This window comes from Alnus glutinosa, chromosome 10 (assembly GCF_958979055.1).
Source record: "Alnus glutinosa chromosome 10, dhAlnGlut1.1, whole genome shotgun sequence".
Taxonomy (NCBI): Eukaryota; Viridiplantae; Streptophyta; class Magnoliopsida; order Fagales; family Betulaceae; genus Alnus; species Alnus glutinosa.
In genome coordinates, this window is record NC_084895.1 from 19210834 (window position 1) to 19227212 (window position 16379).

The 16379-nt window shown below is 39.4% G+C and overlaps 1 protein-coding gene across 5 annotated transcripts in view; it reads right to left on the reverse strand.

Moving 5' to 3' along the window:
- LOC133879348 (MADS-box transcription factor 14-like) overlaps nt 1-16379 on the reverse strand; it is an 89509-nt gene that overhangs the window by 43761 nt on the left and 29369 nt on the right. For all 5 annotated transcript variants that reach the window (XR_009902052.1, XR_009902053.1, XM_062317871.1 and 2 more), the window contains one exon: nt 9092-9133. Coding sequence is in view for 3 of the 5 variants with exons in the window: in XM_062317871.1 (XP_062173855.1) it covers nt 9092-9133 (42 nt within the window). In the remaining 2 variants the exon portion in view is untranslated. The remainder of the gene's footprint in view (nt 1-9091; nt 9134-16379) is intronic.

The window sequence follows — 16379 nt, forward strand, 5'->3', positions numbered from 1 at the left end:
CCTTAACTCTTTCCACCACCCACCTAGGTGACACCCTGGGATGATGCCCATCTCCCACATCCACTGGCAGGGGTGTGAGTATCAACGGTTCACACCCCTCCAAATCCCCCCTTATATCATCTTCTTCATACTGTAACAAAAGGTCTTCAGGTAGATACTCCTGCATGTCCAAAGAATACTGATACAGAACTCCCTCCTCCTCTCCCACCGCACCCTTGGACGTAGACCCAATCTCCATTTTACCACCACCGCTCTCCCGGAAAAAGCTCTCCACATGCTTCCCCACTAAAATGACTTCTCCTGTGTTACCTCCCACCTTGACCTCTTCTGACGAACTATTGACCAGCTTGAGTTACGTGATTCCTCCACCAACGTCCAATTATCTTCTGCAAGCCTCTGATCGAACTCTGAACCAGACCCAAAAGATTCCATCACTGCAATCAGCGGCGAACATCTGGAGATCTATGGATCTTGCGGTGGTCCTCCCCCAGCTTCCGAGATCTCTTGGGCTGGTCCCTCTTCGACGACAGAACCAAACCCAAACATATCGGTGGCCTCATCAACTTCCTCTGAGCCAAACCCAGACTGGCGAGACTCTACTACAGAACATTCTGAGTCCGACCCATTTTTTCCAACCACCAACTCCTCCGGCGGACTTCTGACTAACAACGAGACATTCTGTTCTCCTCCTCCATCACGCAACGCACCCTAAGGTACAGGAACGATGGTCTTTGCCCCAACTATAGAGTGAACCGCAACCTTCTCCGGTTCTCCCAGCTCCGACTCGTTCCCGCTTCGGAATTGTCCATCGCCCTGCTTCACTCTCCAGAAAGCCTTTGATTGTGGGTTGCGACGTTGATAGACCAGGCTAGAAAACCCTGGCTTTTGACGATGGGCCAACTCATCCTGTCCTAACTTGGACAGTGAAACTGACACATCCCCACACGGGCCTTTACCTTTAACCCCAAAAGGCCCACAATTTTTAGTACCCACTTCCAGTTCTAGTTCACATGCATACCGGCCTAGTCTGAGATGCTCCATACACCTGCCCACATCCTTCTTGAGCGTTAATAACAGATTTTGTAACGCTCCTGACTTCACTGCCGACGGCTTGTTTTGAGTGTGTTTTTACTTTGTGTTTATGTTTATTCTTGTTTATGTTTCACAGTCTACTGTTTGATAGCCGCTTTAAGCTAAGTTTTTTCAAAATATAGGGATGACTTGTGGCTAGGGGTGAAAGGCCAACCAAGATCGGATATAGCTGGTTTTCCGCGAAATCTATTTCAGTAGTAGAGCGTATGATAGAAATTATTTATCTCTAGTTCACAACTATGGCCTTTGGGCTCAATTTTCTTGTCATTGGGCGTTGTAGTTGTATTTGGTATTCTTGTTCTTTGTACTGTTTCTCTAGTTGTGTAATCTTTTGGGATTATTTTTCAGAAATGAAGAAGAAAGCACTATTTAAAAAAAAATAAAAAATAAAAATAACAGGCTGGATGGCGATCCTCACCACGCTACCCTTGCTCAGTGACTCGCTTTCCTTTTCTACCCTCTGCCCTGCCACCACTTCCGCGAAAGTCCGACGGTCCTCCACAGGCCGCAACGGCCCCTGAATATGATTGCTTTGCTGAGCTGCAATTCCTGCCGGTGCAACATGTTTCACCAACCTCCTCAATTGCGAAATAGAACTCCCCCCATCCACAACTTTATCGTCCTTCCGGTAATCTCCAAAAATTGCCCATAGTGATTCTGACGTTTTTGCAGGATGAACACCGAATCTCCCACTCGACGAGACCTACAAAACTCCTTCGACGTCAATCCATTCGTCAACTCCTCCATCATGTTTAGCATCCATAGCACGCTCTGGAAACCCATGACCACCGATCGAAATAATCCTAATTCAGCAAGACAAAAGCCCCCGTTCCCGATTCCCAATCTTAAGTCAAAGGACTTCGATTCAACGTAGAAATAACCCATAGATAAAACTCACAAGACCAATCTAATGATAGTTTTTTAGAACTAAAATCTCCAGTCTATGATGAAAATTAAGCAGCTAATCAGTGTCGATAAATAAATCCATGAATCTTGTGACAAGGACAACTCATCACCATTAAAAGTCTCATTATTCCAAGAACCGGCCTACTTTATTAGAGCCTTTTTGGGCAATTTTTAAAGCCCCCCCCTCCCCCTCCAAAGGCATCGAAAGGTCAAACACTTTAGGCTTAACTAAAACCAACTACATCATATTATTCTACATCAATCTTACACTAAGATATATTAAGTGTAGAACCCATGTATATGGAACCCATATATATAGGATCCACATGCATGGATCTCACATCCTATATGTCTTAATGTAAGATTGATGTAGGATAATATGATGTAGAAAATTCATTTCCTAAAACCAACTCATGTAATTCATCTTCCATTAGCTCCAACCCAAACAAAAGACGAGCTTCAAGTCTAAAAGAATATCAAATCTTAGAACTCGAAATTGTACCAAATATCAATCTGTTCTAAAACCAAAATCCATGAATTACTATCACCAATTCACCATTGTGAACCAAAAAAACAGAGGTAATCTATATATGGTAAAATACTCTAAATTTTTTATTTAAAATATTCGGGATAACAATACAGCTGATAACTAATTTGTAGTAATAATAATCGTAAGATTAATTGGGATGACATGCATAATTATAGAAGAAAAGCAAAAGAGAAATAAAATGGATGTACTTAAGAGAAAGAGAAAATAATTATTTTGAGAGAACAATAAAATTTAAAATGACCTCAGAGATAGCACGGTACGGAGTTCAACCACTATGTGCGGTCCATCACTAGAATGTTTTCTATTATGAGTGCATCGATAGTTAATCGATAGACTCATGCCCAGAGGACTCCACTTGCAGTCAAAGGTTGAGTCATGATCGCACAACCCTCACACACCGGGCGTAATAGTGTGCAAGGCCACAAAGCAAGTGAAAAAACAATACTTTATAGATGTTTTTTTAGAAAGTAGTTTTTTATGTTTATGACCAAAAAAGAAAAAAATTTAAAGTTTTTTTTTCTTTTTTTGAAAAAAAGAAAAAAAAAATATCCTAGAGAGGTAAGAGTTTTTGCTTTAAAAGTAGGGTTAAATGCTTCACAGATACCTGTAGTTTGGACAAGAATCAAATATCCGCCTCGGTTTCAAAAAGTGTCATGGATGATACCTGTCTTTAACAAGAAAACCTAGTTGATACTTACGTCTGGATTTCATCCCTTTTTTTAACGGCAGTACACGTCACCCCACTTAAAATGCTAACACCTGTCTCAAATCCTACGTGGCAGTGTATCACATGTGATACCTACGCTTTTATTGCCAAGTAGACGAAAAAGTACTAAAAAATTACCTTTTTATTAAAAAAAAATATATATTAAGAGGAGAATATTGCTACCCCCATTTTCGCCATGGGGGTGGCAAGGGGTGGCTAGAACCACCCCCTATGGGCTGCCAGGGGGTGGCCAAACCGCCCCCAAGGGCCATGGGGATGGTCGAGCCACCCCCAGACCCGCCGATCTGAGGTGGCCAAACCACCCTCATTTTGACCTTGGGGGTAGTTCGGCCACTTCTTGGCCAAAATGGGGATGGTTGACCACCCCCAATATTTTCCTCTTAATTTTGTTTTTTAATAATTTTTTGTCTACGTAGCATTAAAAGCATGGGTATCACCTATGATGCACTGACACGTAGGATTCAAGACAGGTGTCAGCATTTTAAGTGGGGTGACGTGGACTGTCGTTCAAAAAATGGACGGCATCCAGACGAAAGTATCAACTGGGTTTTTTCATTAAAGATAGATACTATTTGTAACACTTTTTGAAACCGAAGCAGCTATTTGATTCCGGTCCAAACCACAGGTACCTGTGGAGCATTTAACCCTTAAAAGTATTACATAAATTATTGAAATATTTTAGAGTTTTCTATGAATTTTTTTCAGAAATGTTGGGATGTTTTAAAAGAGGACATTATGGTAGTGCTTAAAGAATTTCATAGCCGTGGAAAATTCGAGAAGAGTCATAATGCTACATTTGTATATCTTATTTTGAAGAAAGCTGGGTGGTTGAGATTATGGATTTTCTCCCTATCAGAGTGGGTGGGGTGTATAAAATTATTTCGAAAGTTCTGGCAAATAGGTTGAAGTTAGCTTTGGGGAAGATTGTCTCAAATTCTCATAATGTGTTTATCAAAGGTAGAAAAAATTTGGATTCTGTTTTGGTGGCAAATGAATGTTTGGATAGTCTGATTCGCTTTGGAGAACCGAGTATTTCATGTAAATTAGATTTGAAAAAGGCATATGACCACCTCAATATAAGGCTTCCACTATTTGGAGTGGAATTATTGAGAAGATGGAGAATAGGTTGGCGGGGTTGAAGAGGCTGTATTTATCAAAGGAGGTAGGTTAACTTTGATAAAAAGAACTCTCTCTAACTTACCAACATATTGGTTCTCCAATAATTTCTCCAATAATTTCTGGGGGGTTAAGCGTGAAAAGTTTGATTCAATTAAACTGGCCCTTTTTGGGCAAGTGGTTGTGGAGGTTTGCTACAGAAAATGATGCTTTAACATTAAATATGATAGTATGAGAGCAAGTTGGTGTTCAAAGGAGGTTGGGGGACCCTATGGGTGGGTGTGTGGAAATGAATAAGGAGGAAGTGGGACAGTTTTGCTAATCATGTGAGTTATGAGGTAGGAGATAGCTCTAAAGTGTCGTTTTGGCATGATGTTTGGTATGGGGAACAACCGTTGAAGGTCCTATGTCCCGAATTGTTCACTAATGCGTGTGGTAACGATGCATGGGTGGCGGAGAATATGCAGATCCATAATGGAAACATCCATTGGAGTATTATATTTACTAGACTCGTTCACGATTGGGAGGTGGAAGTGGTCTCTAGGTTCTTTGAGTTGTTGTATTCTCAAAGAGTAAGACATGGAGGCAAGGATACAATTTGTTGGATTCCATCTAAAAGGAAATTATTTGAAGTGACGTCTTACTATCAGGTATTATCTAATCTTGCAATTTCTATTTTTCCTTGGAAGAGTATCTGGAAAGTTAAGACTCCCCCGAGAGTGGCGTTCTTTATGTGGATGGTGTCTTTAGGTAAAATATTAACTTTGGATAATTTACGAATTATTGTGATGGAGTAGTGTTGTATGTGCAAGATTTATAGAGAGTCATAGATCATTACTCCTTCATTGTGAGGTTGCCACATAGTTGTGGAGTGCGATTTCTCAATTGTTTGGCGTTGCTTGGATTATGCTTCGCAAGGTGAGCGATTTGTTGGGAAGTTGGAGGGGACAATTGGGCAAATATAATGTTTTGAACATATGGAGGTTGGCTCCTTTGTGTTTGATGTGGAACCTTTGGAGAGAGCGGAACACAAGAAGCTTTGACGATCCTGAGAATGGATTGTTAGAATTGAAGAAGATGATGCTACACACCCTGTATATATATATGGAGAGTGCATGGCATAATGTGCCTGTTTCTAATTTTTCTGAGTTCTTAGAATTAGGTTCTTCTTTCTCTATGATTTAGGGGTTCTTTTGTATATTCCATGTATACTAGGGTTGCACCCCGTTGCGCTTCTTTTGAATATACGTTACTTATATAAAAAAAAAAAAAAAAAAAAAAAAAAAAAAAAAAAAAAAAGTTTATGATTTCTAGTCTAAGTGCAAAGCTTAGTCTATCAAATTTAAACTTACAACAAATTGTTTTGGACACTGAATTAACCAACATAAAACCTAACAAAACAAACCTATTTAAGAGACTATTTAGTCTAATTAAATGAGGGAACAAAATACGAAGGGTTTGGATGTGGAGGGACTTTAGAACAATTAATAAGTATTCATGAATTCTAGGTCAATTCTTGAATCTACGTTTTTCTCTCTTTCTATAAATTATTGTCTTGTATTGTCTTTTGGATTTATCATACTTTATCAATTGAATTTCAAACATTTTTTTTGCACACTGTTTTCTTCTCCTCTTCTACTTTTAGCAATTACAGCTATAGTTTAGTTGAGTTGAGACTTCTATCCTCTTAGCAAATAATGATCTGCCTGGAAGGCTACTACAACTAGATGACATCATTATACAGGGTGCAAGATTTCAAAGCCATAAGTAAACTAACTTTATATAACCTTATCCAAACTAGATATTTCTCAGAAGCCCCGGAAAAGACAAGCCCTTCAACCTCCCCCTGAATGCCAAACTATAGGTTAGTTACCCAAAAAGCCAAGTGTAGATCAACTAGCTCCGTTTGTTTCAACGTAAAATGTTTTTAACGAAATCATTTTTAGGAAGAAAAAAAAAACAAATTCCCTAAAAAAAAAATTTTGATGTTTGACTCGTACGTAAAAATTACTAATAGAAAAAAACCACCAATGACGAAATTCAAGCAATTGTGGCCGAAATCCGACAGCACTGGCCAGATTCATTGCCGATAGGCAAAATTTCGGCCAATTTCGCCGAAATCCGGCTACTATTGGCATTTTAGCGACGGGGCTGGAATCCAGCGCTAATGGCCAGATTCCAGCAAAAGTTGCCGGATTCTGGCGATAGTGGCCGGAATCCGGTAGCCAATGTCGCCAGATTCCTGTGCCTGATCCTTCGGCGTGGCTTCTTTCTCCCAGGCGGCGTGGCTCTTCCTCCGTCAGAAGTGGGTGTGGTTCCAATCTCTTCGGTCCAGTCTGTGCTTGGGTGCCCGCCTTTAATGACTTTCTCAGAGGTGGGTGAATCTTCGTGGGGAGGAGGTTTTGAAGAGATCAGTGGTCCTCCCAGGGCAGCGATTGATCTTAGCTTTTGTTTTAATACTTTGAGGGTCTCCCACAAGGGGAATGTTAATCGCTTTTTAGACTTCATGACTCTAATTGATGGGGAGCATCGTCTAGAGGCTCCAGTTTCCTCTTCTAAGTTTAAAGGGAGTCGTGAAGTGAAGAACCTAGAGTGCGCGATTAATTATGATGCCTGATAAGTGGTGAATGTTGCACATTCAAGCTCCTTAAATTTCATATATTAATTTCTTAGAAGATATGTTTGAGCTTAACCAATTATAATAGAATATCTATATGATGTGGTTAAGTTTAATCAAATCAAGGGAAGTATTAAATCGGAATTTCTCCAATAAGAGTCAAAATCGGATTGGATTCAAATTTGGATTCTGCACACGTCTCAGTATTTTAATTATAACTTTCTGCTCAGATCTCGGATTGCAATGAAATTAGTGGCCTTGGAAAGCTAATAAAATATGAAAAAAAAATATGTCAGAAATAAATTTTTCCTAATTCGGACGTATACTATGCCAAAATCACCCCGCAATAAAAAGACCACAAATCTGGACGAATTTGGAATCTTTTTTCTACTTGAATTGAATTATCAATCTCCTACTTGGACTAAGAGACTAAGTTTCGATTTTTCTTTGATTCTTATGGCTTTTAGGTCTCTTCTAGTCTCTATAAATAGACCCCTAAGGTTCAAAAGAATGTGTGCTTAGCTTTAGACAGAAAATTCTTCTTGGAGGCTTGACAAGTCGAAGAGGAGAAGAATAAGGCAGGAGGTCATCCCAGCACCACAATGATCGGCTAAATTCCTAATAGGGTGTTGATGTAGCCCTTTCCAAATAACAATGGTTTAATTGCATTTTAATTTGAGATTTTTTATATGCATGATAGTTGTATAATTATGAGAATTGATCTTCATGTTTATATTCAATCATTATGAATTTCTTATCTTGTCTTAGAAAGTCTTTTATATTAATTGAACTCAATCCTTTATATTTTCTGTGATTATGTGAATGATTGTTATATAACGATTTTAATTGATATGATCAAGAGAATTAGATAGGCCACACCTAGGGAAGACGGATTGTACTACACCCTAGTTTAGTGTAATTTAGGTAGACAGTTCGTACCAACCGAAGATGAATTATACTATTCCATTGATTGTGTGTATCCTATTAAAGACGTAGCTAATCCATGCCTAGGAAAGATGGGTCGTACCGCATCTTAATAGTTAGGTGGACGGTCTGTGCCAACTGAAGATGGATTATACTTATTCTTTAGAGGTAATTTCTTGACTACTCGAGTGAGACGAGCCCTATATCATGCATGGTATGAATTTTCCTTGTTAATTTATGATTGACTATTGTTATGCTATGAGTGGTGAGTGGTGAGTGGTGAGTGGTGAAATCAATCCCCTATTCTTTATCTCATCACTACAATCTTTATTTTTTATGTCTTTAGTGTTATGCATTTAACTTAGTTATAAATCAAATCAAATCAATCTTCTTTTAATTAAGTTATATTTAATCTTGAAAAACTTGATAGCAATTCCTACGCAGTCCTTGAGGTTCGACACCCTCAATATAGCTCTTTCCTACAAGGATTCATACTATTGCGAGTGGTAATTTTATTATTGATATTTTTGTACACAAAACGACCACATCAATGCCAGAGGTTTTGGTTCTAGCCGGGGCAAGGCAAAAGCGGCCTAATGTGATGTATTAGTCTTTGGGTTTTGTGGGATGGTTTTGTAGGGGTTTTTGGGTTTCTTTCTGTTTTGGGTTTTTCGGGTGTTTTTTCCCTTCCCCTCTCTTTCCTTTTTTGGTGTCATTTTGTATACTTCATGTATGCTTAGGAGCGCCTTTACGCTTTTTATAAAATTCTCTACTTACTTATAAAAAAAAAACCGTAATTCATTTCTCAAAAATTAAAGAGGGTTTTTCGGTCGAACTGAAAATGATTTCTGTTAACCATCATTTTTTGCTGCACCAAACACTGAAAAATACTGAAAATATTTTTCAAAAAATATTTTATACCCAAAAATACGGAGCATAAGTTGATAACACTTTCAAATTGGATTAAATGTCACACCTTGAAACAAAATGAGACACAACCCTATGAAAATTTGAAATGCATCAAGTTTTCTGCAGGGTTTTTGAAACGTTCACTCACACTCTATGAAAGCTGTCTCAGATTTTGTTCCTATCTGAGATGCACGATTTACTGTGTCAAATGCATAAAGTTTCACATGAACAATGAGTCAGAAAGGCATACCTCTTCATCGACTGCTTTCACAGCTTCCATCATTAGCTGTGTCTGTGTACCATTACAACTCGTGAGTATTCTGTGTTGTTTTTTGTCATACTACATAACTAGTGTGTGTGTGTGTGTGTGTGTATATTGAATAGAAAGACAGATTAAAAATCATAACAAACTGTATCTTAAGTGCTTTTCTACAAGATTGGTGAAAAAAATGGAACTCTTGCAGGTCTGTTTAGTGTGCACAGATCCATTCATTCTGACAACTACAAACATAGTCTAGTTTCTTGCCTTCAACTTGTGACAGGTGTTTAAAGTTTATTTTCTTTATTTGTTTGATCAACTGTGTTAAGAATGCTTAATTACTGCAACAAAATTTGAGACATATAATCCTAAATTCATGTCTGCCTGAACCTTTCCCAGTCAACTCTTCAATATAACAATGTGAAAACCTAAATAAGTTTGTCTAAAAGTGTTAAATCAACACTTATCTCCCTGATAAGAAACAATAAATTTAATCATTTTCGTTAATATTCTAACACTCGCTTTCACGTGTAGGTTTAAATTTCACCTCAACAAGTGAAGTTCAACACATGAAATATTTAATTTAAATGGGAAGTGAATGACAAGATGTGAAAGTGTTTTGGTTCAACTCACCAAAACAGAGTGAATTTTTATTTATAAACTCTGTACAGTACTCTTGATAACCGCATATGACGCAAGAAGACAAGAAGCTGTTGTAAATGCAGGCCTCGTTTCTCATATGTTGTTGTAAATGCAGGACTCATTTCTCATCTGTTGTTGTAAATACTGGAGCTGAACTGTTGTAAACACAAGAAGACAAGAACTGTTTCTAATCTGTTGGAATTATGTGCAGAAATCTCGGTTGATGTCTGTTTTAGTTCATGATGGTTAACATAAACACCAAAAGGGCATAACCTAAGTCTAGAAATATTACACAGCAGAAGCACCTCAAAATCATAAATTTGCGTTGCCCCCTATATATACCTTTTGATTGATGAGTATGCATATCAAGCACGTTTCTTCCCAGCTTATCAGATCATGTTGAAGTCATCATATCATGTCTAAACATCTTGTGCAATTGGTTTTATTGTGCAAAAGACCACCATTATGGTAAATAAAACAAAATAATCACACAATAATATCAAGATTTATGTGGTTTCTCAATGTGAGGTACATCCACAAACGGAGACAAATAAGACAAAATAATTGCACACAATAGTTCCAAAATTTATGTGGGTCTTCAATGTGAGGTACATTCACAGGCGAAGGCGATAGTGAAGAAAAAATTCCTTAGCACTCCCAATACACCGAAATCTCATTATCACCTTAAAACTGACTCTTCGTTTCTTCCCATACACAATACTTGCAAAATCCCAATTCACATGACTTCACACATTTCAACAAATTCCTAAAACATACTATGCTCGCCTAAATGGCTAAGCTGCGTATACCACAAAGCTGTATCATCACTATTTGGATATGCTGAAGTGGATGCTGCAACTCCACCTACAACTGTGCTTCCTAGTAATTTATACCAATTGCTAGTTTTCTTCTTTTCATTACTACCAAAGCACCTTTAGTTATTTTCATAACTCTATCTTTGGTTAAAAAACCATAGCCTAAAGAATCCAATGTGCCTAAGGATATCAGATTTTTCTTAAGGTCTGGAACATATCTAACATTAGTTAGTGTCCTTACAACCCCATCAAACGTCTTTACTTTTATGGTACCTATTCCAATAGCCTTACACCTAGCATCATTACCCACAGAATCTCAAACAATTGCCTATTCAAACACATATAACGAACAACCAGAATCCAAAAGCCAAGAATCTATGAGTATAAGAACTCTTAATATTATGCTGCTGAATCAATATTCTCTCTTGCTCATCTAAGTGAGCTTGTATTGATATATACAGAGATTACATGATAAGATGATAAGATTGTTTACAAGATAACTCTAACTCTGATACAAACCTAGATAGGATTCAGTTTTAATGATATACAACTAGAACTCTTCTTCCTAAACTTATCTCCTCATGCCTGCCTTATCATGAGGTTCACTTGGACACTTACTCTTGACTTGATCATTACAAAGTAGGTTAGATATAGTAGAAGTCTTATGTGCGTTAATACCCTCCAGTAAGTTCAGCGGGGGAGAACGGACGTTGAAATTGAAACATAGTAGATGAAATCTTTTGGAGACTAGAGGCTTGGTAAGCACATTAGCCAGGTGGTTGAAACTTGGAAAAAAAAAGGATTTCCAATGACTTGGCAGCAACTAGTTCCCGAACATAGTGAAAATCAATTTCCACATGCTTGGCACGTGCATGGAAAACAGGATTTACTGATAGATAGGTGACACCAATGTTATAACACCAAAGTTTTGGTGGAGTAGGCATTTTTATTCCAAGATCCCACAAGAGAGATTGTATCCAAAGTAATTCAGCTGCCGTGTTGGCCACAAATTTGTATTCTGCTTCTGTTGATGAACGTGAGACTGTGGGATGTTTCCTAAAACTCGAGGAAATGAGGTTCGAGCCAAGGAAAACACAATAAGCTCTTGTAGAGCGTCGGCCATCAGGACAACCTGCCTAATCTGCATCGGAGAAGGCTTGGAGGGATGTTGAAGGACTTTTGTGAAGTAGCAACCTGTGAGATATTGTGTTCTTGAGATATCAGAGGATCCTCTTGACAGCTTGCCAATGGACTTTAGTTGGTCCATGCATGAATTGGTAGACACGATTTACAGCAAATGCCAAATTTGGGCGAGTGAGGGACAAGTATTGGAGTGAGCAAACCGTGTTGTGGTATAGAGATGGGTCTTCAATAGGGTCACCCATGAAGGCTGACAAAACCGAAGATTAGGACATGGGAGATGTGATTGGCTTTGCCTCCACCATGTTGGTTTTGTGTAGTAAGTCACGAATATATCTTTGTTGAGAGAGCAAGAGACCAGACTTCATGGGTAGGACTTCAACTCTAAGGAAGTAGTGTAGATTTCCCAAGTCTTTAACCGCAAAATCAATACACAGAAGCTTTAGTGGTTCATCAATTGCGGTAGCAACGAAAGAAGCTATGATAATATCATCGACGTAGATGAGTAATACAGTCACGGATGCTGTGCGATAGATGAACAAAGATGAATCAGCTTTGGAGCCAGTGAAGCCAAGCTTGAGTAGTTGTCCACTTAGGCAAGAGAACCAGGCACCGGGGGGGGGGGGCTGTTTTAGTCCATAAATTGCCTTATGCAATTTGCAAATGTGGTGAGGATGGGTTGGGTGTACGAAGCCCGGTGGTTGAGCCATATATACGTCTTCAGACAAGATACCATGAAGAAACGCATTCTGAATGTCTATTTGCTTGAGTGACCAGCCTGCAGAGTATGCAATGGACAATACAATTCTTATAGTAGTAGGTTTTACAATAGGACTATAAGTCTCACCATAGTCTATACCAGCGTGTTGATGAAATCCCTTAGTAACCAAGTGTGCCTTGTGGCACTCTAAAGAGCCATCAAACACTCATTTGCAGCCCACAACATTTTTGGCTGTCATTGGAGGAACAAGAGACCATGTGTGATTTTTGAGTAAGGCATTGAACTCAACTTGCATCGCATTGCGCCATTCACTGATCTTGACAGCATTAGAGAAGCAAGTAGGTTCTATAAGTGTAGATTCGGATAGTAAAGCCCAAAGTAAAGGATATCTGACAGTGCCATCTGTGAGTTGTCGTAGTTGTCTAATATTATTCTGAGATATTGTTCGCATAGGGTGTAGTCTAGGAGGTGCCGAGTCCAGGGGTTGGGACTGGAGAGACATATGGCTCTACTTGAGGTGAAGAAGAGCTAGAAGGTGAGTGAGAGATGCTGGAAGTATTAGGTAAAGATCAGAGGATTGGAGGAGTAGAACCCGAGACAATTGGAGAAGTTATTGGAAGAGAGAATAAGCTGTAAGTGGTAGGATGTGGAGTAGACGAAACTGACTGTGATGGTTTTGGGAAAAAGGGGAAAACAGTTTCGTGAAAAACCACATCACGAGAGATATACATGCGATCGGATTCATGATAATAACATTTGTAGCCTTTATGATGCGAGCTATATCCTAAGAAGACACATTGTTTGGAGCAGAAGGAAAACTTTAGTGAATTATAGTGTCTAAGATTAGGAAAGCAAACACATCCAAAAATTTTAAGCAATTTATAGTCGGGGGAACAAGAGAAGAGTTTCTCAAAGGGAGAAAGATTTTTCAATAAAGGAGTGGGTAACCGATTTATTAAATAATATGAAGTGAGACAAGCTTCATCCCAACAGGTTTTGGGAAGATAGCTATTAGCAAGTAGAGCTAAGGTTGCGTCAATGAGATATTGATGTTTCCTTTCAACGCACCCTTGTTGTTGATGTGTGTGGGGGCAAGAAACTCAATGAACAATTCCAATGGATTGAAAATATTTATTGAGGTTTCGATACTCTCCACCCCAATCAGTTTGTACACTTTTAATTTTGGCATTGAGTAAGTGTTCAATCATGGTTTGAAACTTAATAAAACAAACATAACATCAAATTTTGATTGAATGGGAAATACCCAAGTAAACCGACTAAATGCATCAATAAAAGAAACATAGTAGCGATTTTCATTGATAGAAAGAGTTGGGGAAGGACTCCAAACATCTAAATAGAGTAGTTCCAAAGGATTACAAATACTGGAATTTGAAATTGAAAATGGCAATTGATGGCCCTTGGCCTGGGGGCAGGTAGTGCAGGGATTGATTGCCTTATGAGTGGAGACTGGTAGATGAAACTTAGATAGCACAAGGTTGACAATCCGAAGGGCTGAATGTCCCAAGCTTTTGTGCCAACGATGGGCAGTAGTCCTCTCACCAACGAGTGCTTGAGGTTTGGATAAAGACACATGCGAAGGAGAGAGTTGATAGAGGCCATTGTTAAGTGGGCCTTGATGGATTTGAGTCCCGGTCTTGCAGTCCTTGATAACAAAATGAGAATGATAAAACTCAAAGAAAACTGAATTATCAAAAGCAAATTGACGAACTGAAAGAAGATTTCTGCAGATTAAGGGAACATGAAGCAATTGTTTGAGCAGAAATTTGTGACGAGAGAGAAAGAGACGTAGAGCCAATATGTTTAGTAGACAAACTTGCCCATGCGAATCTGATCCTAGCCAGTGTAGTCCTCGGAAGACAAATTCAGATTCTGGACATCATTGGTGATATGATGAGTTGCTCTGGTATCAGGATACCATTTTTCCTCAGAAGGCGGTGTTGATGAATAAAACGCCTGAGAATTAGGTGCAGCCACTAATGCTGGATCAGGGCGTTGGTAGCACCTAGGAGCAGTGTGTCCGATCTTTCTACAAAGCTGACAGATAGGCCGAGAGGGTGATGCTGGATCTTGTGAGAAGTATGAGCCATGACCATGGTTGCTTGATGGAGAATTGCGTCCACTGAAGGGGGAACCACGACCCCGATAGCCACGTCCATGAGGCATGGGAGCCCAAGCATAAAAATGAGCTGCTAACGGTGAGGGCTCATTGGATGAGAGATGATGTTCAATACGCATAAGGATAAGGGATCCAGACGAGTGGTTACAAAAGTAACAAAGGGATCATACTCTAATCCGAGGCCAACAAGGAGGTAGGAAACGCTTTCAAATGCTGTCCGGCCATGACCATGGTTGCTTGATGGAGAATTGCGTCCACTGAAGGGGGAACCACGACCCCGATAGCCACGTCCACGAGGCATGGGAGCCCAAGCATAAAAATGAGCTGCTAACGGTGAGGGCTCATTGGATGAGAGATGATGTTCAATACGCATAAGGATAAGGGATCCAGACGAGTGGTTACAAAAGTAACAAAGGGATCATACTCTAATCCGAGGCCAACAAGGAGGTAGGAAACGCTTTCAAATGCTGTCCGGCAGCAGCTAAGTTGTCACTCATGGCCTTGATAGTTTGAAAATATTCAATGATGGAGGAATTACCTTTCTTGGACGTGGCAAGTTGGTAACGAATCTGCATAACACAAGATCGTGCTTGGGAGGCAAACATGGTGACTGATGTTGTCCCGAGATCATGGGCAGTAGCACTTCCTACGGCATGAACAACGAGGGACTCTATGAATGTGGAGATCAGCACGCTGACGATCATCTGGTCCCATTGACACTAGGCAACGAATTCCGGATCGACCATGGTGACGGGAGCACCAACATTGGTGCTGGTGTTGGGGATGGTCTGGTTTGGAGATCGAGAGGTGCCATCCAGGAAACCATACGCATCTTGGCCTTTGATGTAAGCCAGAATCTGAGTTCTCCAACCCGTGAAGTTGATGTTAGAGAATTTGATATTCAATGAGTGGTTCATATTGGGGACAGTGAATACGACATTGGACGAGGAAGGATTCATGAAGCGGGGTGGTGATGAGGCGTTGAAGGATGTAGTGGAACCAGATTGAGACATATTGATGGAGAGGAAAAAAAAGGCATTAGTCTATGTTTGGCTCTGATACCATATAAGAACTCTTAATATTATGTTGTTGGATCAGTATTCTCTCTTGTTCATCTAAGTGAGCTTGTATTGATATATATAGAGATTACATGATAAGATGATAAGATTGTTTACAAGATAACTCTACCTCTAACTCTGATACAAACCTAGATAGGATTCTGTTTTAATGATATACAATTAGAACTCTTCTTCCTAAACTTATCTCCTCAGAGCCTTATCATTCGGATACTTATCATGAGGTTCACTTGGCCTCTTACTCTTGACTTGATCATTACAAAGTAGGTCAGATATGGTAGAAGTCTTATGTGCGCCAATAGAGAGAATCGTTACCTAAGGAAATTGAAGGAAGATTTGTGCTAACCTCATTGTCATTATACTCGTCATTGGCCACATTGATTGAATCTACAGAACCATTATGATTCCTTTTACCATCCAAATCTTGTTTCGACATCCTACAAAATCTTTTGTAGTGCCCTTTCTTGTGACAACAATAGCACTTCACATCTTTTGCATCTGATCGAGATTCTTCATCATTTGCCGAACGTGGCTTAGATTGAGATTGCTTACCTCTGTTATTCTTCTCCTTAGACTTATCCCTAACACACTATAGCTCATATGTAACGGAATCACCATCAATGACACAATATTGTCCGCTTTTGGCTCTCCCGAACTAGATTTCCCAAGAGGTCACCATCCTAGTATTACTCTCAAAGAAGCACACTTAACTACGGAGTTTTGATGGATTCATAGCCATCACGGCTTT